The sequence below is a fragment of the Calliphora vicina genome, chromosome 4 (assembly GCF_958450345.1).
Source record: "Calliphora vicina chromosome 4, idCalVici1.1, whole genome shotgun sequence".
NCBI classification, from domain to species: Eukaryota; Metazoa; Arthropoda; class Insecta; order Diptera; family Calliphoridae; genus Calliphora; species Calliphora vicina.
Window position 1 is genome coordinate 9,102,940 of NC_088783.1, and position 12,036 is coordinate 9,114,975.

At 31.9% G+C, this 12,036-nt stretch overlaps 1 protein-coding gene across 3 annotated transcripts in view; it reads left to right on the forward strand.

Annotated features, from left to right (window-relative positions):
* Tpst (tyrosylprotein sulfotransferase) overlaps window positions 1–12,036 on the forward strand; it is a 238,895-nt gene that overhangs the window by 3,784 nt on the left and 223,075 nt on the right. For all 3 annotated transcript variants that reach the window (XM_065508689.1, XM_065508688.1, XM_065508687.1), the window contains exon 2: window positions 10,713–10,843. In XM_065508689.1, coding sequence (XP_065364761.1) covers window positions 10,713–10,843 — 131 coding nt within the window. The remainder of the gene's footprint in view (window positions 1–10,712; window positions 10,844–12,036) is intronic.

Here is a 12,036-nt window from a genome sequence, read left to right on the forward strand (position 1 = left end):
GTTCAGAAGTGGTGATTTTGACACGGAAGACAAAGATCGCCCAAGCCAGCCAAGACAATTTGAAGACCAAGGCTTGGCGGCATTACTCCATGAAGATTGTTATAAAACTCAACAAGAGCTTACAAAATCAAGCAAGAATTTCAAAACGTTTGGGATTCATCCAAAAGTAGGGAAATGAGACAACTTTCGAATTGAAGCCGGTAGACATTGAAAGACGATTTTGCATTTCCGAAATGGTGTTTGAACGCTTCCGATGAAAAATGCATTCATTACGATAACCCGAAGCGTAAGAGATCGTATGTGAAGACCGACCATCCAGTCGAATCGACATGAAATATCAAATGGCGCTAAGGCACAGTTTTTATTGGGAGCAAAAGGGTCCTATACAGGGTTTTTATCCCGGGAATTCCCGGTACAAATTTCCCGGTTTCCATGTTTTCACTACCCGATTCCCGGGATTTTTATTCGGGAATCCCGGTAATTAAAAACTGACGAAAATACATAGAAAACAAGTCAGAACTCTATTTTTTTCACCTAAAAACAGTGAAAAGTTTTTTGCAGTTGTTTGCTCATATCTTAGCAATAATAAACCGCTTATTATTATTATTTATTTGGGGTTTTTCGTATGAAAATTTAAAAAAAGAATTCATTATTTATAGAATTTATTTCTTATTGAATCATTCTAATTTCTTTAAATTTCTTCTTCAAATAACATAAGAAAATAGCTTCAAAAATTTATTAAATGATTAAATTTTTCTTCAATTAAAATCTAGTACAAAAAGGTTTCAGACAATTTTTTCAATGATTAAATGATTTGATTTAACAAAAATTTAATCATTCAAAGTTTGAATAAATTCTGTTATAATTTAACTTTAAATTTAATTCAGTTTAAACAAAGGATTTGGAATGAATCTAAAAAATTAAATATTAGGAATGGATTTATGTAATGAAAGGCTGACATTTTTAATTACGCATTAAGATTTTAGTGAATTAAGCTCAAATTTTATTAATTAATTCGAAGCTCTGATATTTAATAATTATTTAATAATTTAATAATTATAACACTAACCCCCATTTTCTCAATATCTGGTTATCGTTTTACGTAACGATAAACATCCAATTAACATTTTTTTGTATGAGAACTGTCAGTTTATCGTCACGATAAAAAATAGCCAGAGATTGAAAAAATTGTGGTTAGTTTTTATATGAAATTTGGCTATAATTCCCAAATCAAAATAGGTCGGGAAATTAAAAACCCTAGTCCTATATATCATGTGCTGCAGAAATCGGATCAGGCCATCACAGGGAACTTGTCCCGAACACAACTGATTCGTTTGAAGCGAGCATTGGCCGAACGCACAGTGGGTCAGAAGCAAAATATTTTGAAGAGGTTTTGAAAGGTAGAAAAACCATGCTTGCGTGTTTTATATAATTTCTTATAATTTCCGAGTTATAGGCTTGTCAAAATTTAAATTTTCAAATTGTGTCTTACCTTGGTCCGCTTTTTTTAAAATATAGGACGTAGTTTTGTGCCGAATGGACTCGTTAGTTAGACAACTAGATTACCAATAATATATAAAAGATTTCAGAGCAATATAGATATTATAGATCAAAAAATAAACGATTTGAAAATTCAAAAAATAGTATTTTTTTGGCTAAAAGTGATTTAATTCATTTCTTCTTAAAAAAAAACTTTCTTTAAGAACATATAACAATTTTATGTTTTTCTGTAAGGTATCTATCATTTGGGTATAAAAAAATATGTCCTATTTTTGGAATATGTCGTCCCTGCACCATTCGGAGTTTGACCTATTTTTTTTATCAAAATTTTAACTTTGTGCGAAATGTTCTAAAATCCCAAAGCTGGGATCAGAAAACGAAAAGCAGCTTTGGAACCCTTAATATGTTCCCTATTTATTTCCAAAGTATTTTTCTCATCCCCGAAAGGAAATGCAGACCCAATTGGTAAAATTGTAAAAAAATTTTTTTTTGGAATTTTCGCTCCAGTTTGCGGAATGGCGGGATTCCCTTTGAGCTTTTGGCGAGTTTTTTTTTTGACATTTAAAATGACAAATTTAAAACATATTGAAAGTTTTGTTAATAAATTAAGATTTTATTTCATATTTATTGAACTAATTTTTATACCCTACACCACCATAGTGGGGAGGGTATAATGCGTTTGTGCAGATGTTTGTAACGCCCAAAAATATTGGTCTAACCCCACCTTAAAGTATACCAATCGACTTAGAATCACTTCCTGAGTTGATTAAACGATGTCCGTCCGTCTGGCTGGTTGGCTGGTGTTTAAAAATTTTACATGCCGTTTAGAAATGCCAGCTATATTTCCAAAAATTTTTGATTCTGTCCCACTGTGCAATGGCCAATACTTTGAATAAATTTATATCATGATGTAGTAAGTAAGGTGAGAGCGTTTCGACAACAAACACAATATTTCTTGCTGGCAAGTGCATAGGTTTTGTCAAAATTGAATTTGTCAAATAAAAAATAAACAAATTTTATTTTGGCATCTTTTAGATTTTTTAATGGGATGTTTATTTTTTAAGTTAAATTTTTTGATACTCACCTGATTATTTTTTATCTTTTAATTTAAATTATATTTGAAAAAGAACAACGGTTTAATAGTGCTTTATCCAAATTTCATTATATGAAGTCTTTTTATTCACATTTTCATGTTTTTTGATTTAAAAAATGTTTTCAAAATAAATCAGCTGTGTTGTTGATTTCACCTTACTTAGCATCCTGATTTATATTGTACAAATGTGTCAAATTAAAACCTAAAACTTTGAAAAATTCTCGCATTTTTAAGTCATACGTCCAATACTATGTTTCACTATTTCCGAATTAGCAATTGAACTTATTTTTTGCAGTGTTTAAAAAGCTACGATAACTAACAAATTTTTAACTGTTGCTACTACTACTGCTACAAAAAAGTGTATGTAGCGGTAGCAGTAGCATTTGTCTTTTTTCGCTTTCTTGTTTTTTTAAAACTACTGCTACCTTCGAAATATAAAACTCTTAACAGAGCAGTAGTAATAAAACATGAATTGTAAATGGAGTAGTAGCATAAAAATACAAATCATTGCTACTGCTCTATATCGTGTTTTAATTTTTAAGGTAGCAGTAAAGTAGCAGTTGATGCAGCAGTTAAGGTAGCAATAAAAGTAGTCAAAAAAGAAAATCTTCAGTCATAACACCAAAATTGACAGAATTAAACACTGTGTGTTGTTTTTGTTTTGAGAGAGTTTGAATGAATTATTCGTTTTTATTCGTCTCAGATGTTCGTGTTGCTAACAGAAAGATCGTGTTTTCTGTGTGTATAACAAAAAAGCCGAACTTTTGTTTACAACACGACCAACTTACACAAATATACATTCACAACAACAACACATAATATACTTTTTTGGCTGAAGATTTTTATTTTTGACTTATTTTATTGCTACCTCAACTGCTACTTAGCTGCTACTTAACTGCTACTTCTTCCACTACCTCAACTGCTACTTCTATTACTACCAAATTTTAAAAGTAGCAGAATTAATAAAAAACTAATAACTGCTACATCAAAACTTTTTCATTTTTAAGGTAGCAATAGAAAATAAATTACTCTGCTACTTTTAAATTTTTCTTTTATTAGTACTACTACAACTACTGCTACCAAAATGTGAAGGTAACAGTAGTAGTAGTAATTATTGACACCGAGTTTTTATTAATTTTTTAACTAAACTACTTGGGTTTTTTCGTTGCTACTGCTACTTGTAGTCTAGTTTTTTAAACACTGATTTTTTGCATCTTTGTAAATAATTTTTTGCTGATTGTGATTGAAAGTGACATTTTTACTGAATTTGAAATGAATATTTCTTAACAAGCCTAACTTTAAAGTAAGGTTAGAGATAACTTACTAAAATAACATTTGCTATTATTACAAGTTTTTTTATTTGCTTTCTTTTTCTACTTAACAATATATATATTTTTTTTGATACTTTAAGTTTTTCCATTTGGGAATTTTTGTGGGTAAAGTATTTTTTATAGTTATACTATGTAAGTGCATTTCCCTTAACATTTATTGTTTGACTTTCAACTGCACTAAAATGCACATACTCATACCAAATGTATACATATATGTATGTAAGTATATATGTATGTATATTACATGTTGCAGCTACTTCTTCCACTTCCACTTCCATTTTTATTATTATTATTGTTGATGTGGTTGTTATACCCTCAATTTGACACACAAAAAAAGAAATTTAAAGCAAAAATACAAATAAAAGAATTTTAAAAAAAGAAAAATCCTTTTAACATGAGTATGCGTTTAATAGACGTCAAGTTAGGAGATCAACTAAGGTTACGTTTCATGGCTTTTTCGTACAAAGTGTGACCTCAATATGCTCTGTGATTTTCATCATTATGTGTATGTATGTGTATGTGTATATCTGTGTGTATATGTATTGTATTACTTTTACTTTGTTGTCGTTGTAATATCTGATGTTGTTGCCTTTTTATAGTTTTCTACATATGATGTTGCTGTTGAGTCCTTTTAAACAAAATACTACTATATATTAAAGGTCTTTTTTCATTTTATTTACAATCAAATCTAATACCAAAAACTAATATGTGCCATAGTAAAGGTGCATAGAAGCAATACAAAATATAAATAAAAAGTAAAACAATTTCAACATACTTATACGTATGTTCATACATATGTAGCACACTCCTTAACTCTTTAAAATCCCATCCTTTTACTTTTGCCCAAATCAAGTCAAGTACAAACCTATAAAAGAAAACAAAGAAACAAACTCAGCTAGAAAAACAGCGTTAAAATATATTGTTATAAATATGTATGACAAACAAAAAAAAAACACAAAACACTAAACTAAAAAAGGGTGAAAAAGAGGATTTTTCTTTATACATACACTTAACAGATTTTAAATGAATGGATTCATTGAAATAGTGCAGTTGAATTGTCTTAATGTATCATAAATTATGTGATATACCTAAAGCTTTCATAAATTCTGGTACACTGTTTCTTCGTGATAAAATCGTAACGACAACTGTGCTCCTAACTTCATGTTGGTCTTAGCACCGGATATAGACAATGAGTCTATCACCGCCATTGTGAGACATGCACGGAACACACAATTGACTGCACAGATCAATGATGAAATACTTTGCTCGAGAGCTCGTGGTATCATCATCGCTTCATGGCCTGGTAAAACAGTCCGATATATGATCTCTAACTTCAACAACAAATACATCACGAATGCCATCACTTCAACACGTTTCCCACTGAGCCAATTGCTATCTGGTACTTTTCATATCCCCGTTGAATCAGAAAAAGCACCTAGTATGATACAAATTCGTCACTAGCACTAATATACTGAGCCAATTGCTATCTGGTACTTTTCATATCCCTGTTGAATCAGAAAAAGCACCTAGTATGATACTAATACACTGAGGGAAAAACGACGTTGCAAAATCGACAACAGTTGGTGTCATTTTGACACCATAAGGTGTCACTTTTTTGTCACACCGTACAATTTGTAAACAAAGGGTACGATCGACAACGCAATGTTGTTAAAATATTCGCGACGCATTTCAACGTGAGTTGCTTTTTATAAGTGTGTTTTAATTTTATTTACATTAAAAAATTTCAAATATTTTAATAAATAATAAAGATCCAGACAGTGAAGTCAGTGAAGATCCATGAAGAGAAGACCACCGAATCCTGTGACGACATACAACTCCAAATGGAAACTTAGGCCCTAATTTTGTAAATCACGTCACAAAGTGATATTTATATGGAAAGCAAAAACAAAATTTCAAAAATTTTAAAGATTTGTTTTTGTTTTCTATACAAATTCTGCCTTTCATAATTTGAAAATTTTGTATATAAAACAAAAACAAATTTTAAAAATTTTTTAAATTTTGTTTTTGCTTCCCATATAAATATCACTTTGGTGACGTGATTTACAAAATTAGGGCCTTATAGTTTTTATATTTATTTTACATTTAAGTATTGTATTAAAAAAATGTAAAAAAGAAAGAACTTGTTATTTATATTAATTACCAAAAAAATAGAAAGGAAAAATTGTCAGGTGTCAAATCGTACACGAACGGTATCAAGTCGACAATTTATGGTGTCAAATTGACAACGGTCTGTTATTAAATCGTACACGAACGTTGTCAAATCGACAACGGATGGTGTCAATTCGGCAACGGAATGGTGTCAATTTTTCGTTGTCAAACCGTCCATCGCAGCATGTATAGGAAAATTGACCACTGTCTGGATAAGGGCACGGATATGGTCGACGAGTAGTGCAACCATGCCAACCATCAGTTGAAATAAAATTGGGCAACTTATATTTAAGGTTTGTGTTGTTTTTGCTTTATTATGCTGAGGCCGGGTTCTGCTATAAGGTCCATGCTTAATTGTTGAACAATGTAGTGTTTAGTGAATTCACAACTTTCTCCAATAGGACGGATTGGTACACAATTGCTGATGTTTTTCTCCTTTTTCGTAGAAATGACATCTACCCCATCACATGCGATTCACCACCATACCATCACAAAAGCAGGGTACACTTTGAAACCCATTTCCGATGATTCTCGGGGTGACATAGCATAGTCTCTGTCATTGAAAAACTCCTCCCCCTGTGAGAATTGTCTCATTTGCAAACGGAATTCTCCTATGGACTCGCCCAGTGTCTTCAAACAATGCCAAAATGCTGGAAATTATCTCTGAACGCCATCAAGACAAAGCAACGAAAGTTTTCTCTTCCAGTCATGGACATTGTTGACAAAGCAGTTTCTCCTGGGATGTCATCGGAAGAATCATTGAAACTGCAAAATCATTCATATGAAATCTGATGTCAGGAATGACCTTCGTATGTACGAGAAGAGCAAAGGTATGTGCAGGATGCATTCGATTGGAGAAGAGAAAACAAGAGTGTGCGTTTAATGCCTACTGATCCCGCATAGATCGTGTTGTTCCCAATTTATGTCCATATAGTACATCAGGCTACGAGTGATAAAAGATCAGGAAGCTCCGCTCACAGACCTACAATATGTTACTCTGGTGTAGCGAAAGGTTCTCAAGAGTTTGTTTTTAAGCCCTATGGAACTTACTAAAGGATAAACAGTCAAACGAACTGTCATTAGTATACTCTAGCAAACATCATGAATAGATTGACGCTTGATCAACGCTACCAAATTACCCAAACATATAGACGACCATCTAAGCAAGCCAACCGTTGAACTGTGGATAGACTTCATACCACATACTCTCTAAATCCATGGTAGGCGTTCATATTGTTCAGGTTACGATGATTTTCGTCAAACAACCCGAATGTGAACAAAAGAGCGTAATAGAGCGTAAAAATACACACAATTCATTCAGTTTCTTGATGTTGTTGTGGATATTTTATTTTTTACCCAAAATAGCACACAAATTTGCCTACCAATGCTCTAAATGATACAATATCGCCAACATGTCGTAGGAGTGTGCTTAATGAAGAGAATATCGCCGCTGAAGAAGATAAAAATGTATTCAGGAATTAAAGCCACGAGACCATCATATGCGTCGTTCTTTCGCCAATTGGGCTCTAGAGCAGTTGGAAACAAAATTGTTGCATATGGAGCGAGACCAATCCACAACAGACCTTACAGATTCCATTACATCGAGGAAAATGGACTGAAGCTGGAACTGGCATTACGGTCAATGATTTTTTTGTTTGAAAATATAGATGACCTTAAATCGAGTGAAATGTGGTTTCAACAGGATAGCGCTAATCAAAATTTGGCCTCCAAGGTCGTGCGATTTGACACTTCTCGTTTATTTCCTGTGGGGCCACGTTAATTCACTGGTTTATGCTGATAAACCTGCAACAATTGGCGCCATGGAGGCCAACATAGTTAGTGTTATTCGTCACATATGGCCAGCAATGCTCAAAAAGTGGCCCAAACTAGTACGTCCAGAATGTGCTTCCTCATCAGTCGCAGGGGTCATATGCCCGAAATCATTTCCAAATCTTAATGCGTTCATTCTAGTGAAAAATAGTTTGATTCAAATTAACTTTGTTGTGTTATTTTTTACAATTTCAACACCCTTTAGTTGTAAAAATTTTTTTAAAGGGAAGTTTATAAATTGTCAACTTACGATTGGAAAATTTTTTACTTTATGAGTTAAGGACCAAAATGTAGATAATCAACCAGATTATCCGATGAAAGAATTGATGTTTCTCAGATTCATATTTGATAACTCATCTAAACACGAGAGGTTAAACAGAATACGTTCCCTCAATTTTGTCAGAGCCGGGCATTAGCAGAATAGGTGGAACACAGTCTACTCCTCTTCTTCGTTTCGACAGCTTCTGCAGTAATCTTTAAACCTAACGTGATAGTTTTGATACGAATTTTGCAACTTTTCCGAAATTCCAAATTTGGATTTCTTGGGAGGATGAAAGAAGATGGGCGGATGGAACTGTTAAAGGTTATGAACACGGATCATAATACACCAACACCCTATTTTAATATTCCAGCAAGATTCATCCGGCCATCTTCACCCTTTTCCAAGAAATTTAGATTCATCCTCCAAAAAAATTTAAATTGCTCTATTAAAACTTGCACAAATTCCAGCAAGTTCCATTTCCAATCTTCCGTTTTCCAGGAATTTATATTCATCCACCAATTACAAGTAAATTTTAAAAATTCCGAAAAAATACAAAAATATATTTGACATTTGAGGAGCCGCAGAACAAAAGGTACTTTTACAAATTGATTTTTTGTTATTTTTATAATATTATAACACAGACAAAAGCCAAATTTTTTAACATTGCTCATTTTACAGTCAATAGATCACTGTTAATCACTTAACAGTCTTGATACTTGAATTTTAATACAAAAAATAATTCTGAAATAAATTTGTTAAACAATTTGGTTTTTGTCTGTGCTAGTTAAATACGAATTTATCTTCACACACATTATAATATTAGGGTTGAAATCTTCTAGAAAAAATCAATTTCCAAAATTTTTAAATCTTCAAAAAAGTACCTTTTTTCGGCAGCTCCTCATTTATGATTCACTTAGTTTTTGGAAAATGCTGGAGATTAGTTCTCGTTTCCATCATTAGTGGTCCAATTGGTCCAACCGTGCGGTTATAATTTCATTTCGAATACACTTTCCTTGATTTCCAATGTTTAACAGTGCTATGTAAACTTTTAAACAGAACTCTGTTAACTCAACTTGTTTGTGTCTAGGGTTATACATTTCAAAATTTAACTTCACACACATTAAATACGGCATATTGTTCTGACATATTTTGACCGATTATATTCATGGCAGAAGAAATGATTAAGAGGTAATTGTGTATTATTGTGAAGCACTGCTAATGTACCTACAAGGATTTAGTTGATGCTAAATATAAATTGTCTTTACGAACACATTCATTCACATTCCTAACAACACTTACACTGTGAAAGAGGTAAAACCCTGAACCGAAAATAAAATAAAAGATTCCTGTAATGTTTTGATGGCAGCACTGAGATTCAATTTGTTGCACACTACAGCACACTTGAGAAGCTTTTTCCCTAGTTTAGTAATACTTTTTCCTTTCTTTTTTGTTTTTGTTGTAGTATTTGTCTTATTTCTTCTTTTTAGGTTTGTTTTATGTTTTTTTTTTTGTTAGTTAGTTTATTGTGAGCACCTTAATACTTTCAAGAGTTTAAGTTCCGGTGGAAGTATGTATGTATGTGTTGTGTATGTGCGTTTTGCAAGTGTGTGATTGAGTGTTTGCTGTTTTTCCATTTTTTTTTGTGGACTAAAGGTCCACAGTAGTTTTTTTAATAATTCAACTTGCTGAAAAAGGGATAAAAGAAACGAAAATTAAAAAAAAAGAATTGAGATAAAAATAACTCTTTAGCAAACATTAATTCAATTTCACTTTTTTCTCCCTCTTCTATTATTCAGCTGCCTTTAGTTTGTGTTAACGTTTCTTTTTTTCACTTATTTTTTTTCACTTAATATGCTTCTCAGCTACTGGTAGTTGGAGTTGGGAGTAGATGAATGAAGCAAGTACATAGTTGGAGTGATAGCAGATTCGTTTTAACTCTTGTGCTAAATCAGATTGTTTATTCTTGCTGTTATCTTGCTTAAATTGGGAATTATTTGTGTAGTAGTTGGTGTTGGTGTTGCTGTTGTATTTTTACCTTTAGTATAACTTAAAAATAACACCAGCACTTTTAAAATATAAATTCCCTATTTAGTTTTTTTTTTGTTGCTTTTGCTTTCTTTGAACAACCAACTACTTTTCTATTTGAATTATGTTCATTGTGTGTCCAGGGAATTCACTAAAGACCAATAAGAAAAGTGTCACTCTTGGTATTTTTTTTGTTCCTTGTGCTTTTTTTTTTGAATTCCCTATTGAAAGAGTATTATTGTATTTTAAGAGTGAGTCTCTTGTATTTATAAAGAAAACACTTCATTTTGCAGCTGATGACACTCTCACTACTATTTTAACTGTGTGTATCCATTTGCTACTGCTAAAAAATTTATCTTATTTTGTCATTTGTTCTGTATTTTATTTTTATTCTTTCTTAAATAACCATTCTATTAGCTCAATTTATTTTATATTTTATTATTATAAACATTTCCTTGATGAAAATTGAAAACTAAAACAACATCTAATCTTTTATTTACAGAAATATATTGAAGGAGACAATCAAAAAGTTTATTCATATAACAGAGAAATGCCATTAATATTTATCGGTGGTGTTCCGAGATCGGGGACAACATTAATGAGAGCCATGTTAGATGCTCATCCAGATGTGAGGTAAGTTACATGAGCAATTCTTTTGCAAATTATGTTGAAATCAAATATAGTGTACTATAAGAAAACTTTGGTGGTATTTAATGCAAATTATTGTTAGAAGCAATTGGTGGCAGTAGTCGGCATTCATGATCGCTTATTTATCTGTAAATATCACCAATGTCAACGAAGTTCTTACAAATTATCAAATAATAATTAAAATTATTATTTGTTTGTTTACAGAAATACAGATAGAGGATAACATTTTATTATAATCCGTACGTTTTATTTATACCGAACACTGACTTAAAGCCATTTTTATCATACTATGTTCATTCGCCAGTTTTTTATTTGAATTTTTATCTTATCTAAACCAAATAATTAATAATTACTTTATAAATTTACAATATAAAATCATCAAAAATTCAATTTCCATCTATAGGGTGTCCAGAAATTTAAGCCAGATTTAAATTAAATAGACGGAATGAAAAATTTCAAAATAAAAGAAAAGTGATTTCCATAAATGTAAAGTTCTCCAGAATTTCGAAATTTTACCATTGAAATTGATGGTACAGAGCATAGAATAAACGCATAGAACGGAAGGAGAGAGTAAAATATTACTCTCTTTTCACACACAAAATACATGCAATACATTCTCATGAATTAGGTTTCTGCCAACAAAGCATCATATGCAGGAAGTTTTGCTTTACTTCTGTAATATGAAAAAAAGTACCGCTAAAGCACACTGATTGCTCACCAAAGCTTATGGTGAATGTGTTCCATCGGTTTCAGTGTGCGAGAGAGGGCACGGAAAACAAAGATCGCCCAGGCCAACCAAAAAAGTTTTAAGACAAGGAAATTGGAGGCATTACTCCATGAAGGTTGTTGTAAAACTCAACAAGAGTTTGCAAAATCATTAGCAGTTACTCAAGCAGCAATTTCAAAACGTTTGCGAGCAGCAGGATTCAATCAATTGCAGGGTAATTTGGTACCATACGAATTGAAGCTGAGAGACTTTTAAATACGATTTCGTATGTCTGGAATGCAGATTGAAAGTTATAAAAAAAACAAGTAAGAAAGTATGATCGGTCAAGCACGACCATATAATACCCTACACTAAGTAAAAGAGCAAAAACATTTTTCTTTTAAAATTTCAATAATTTATATTTTTGAGTGATTTTCGGAAGTGGGCCTTATATGGGAGCTATGACCAATTA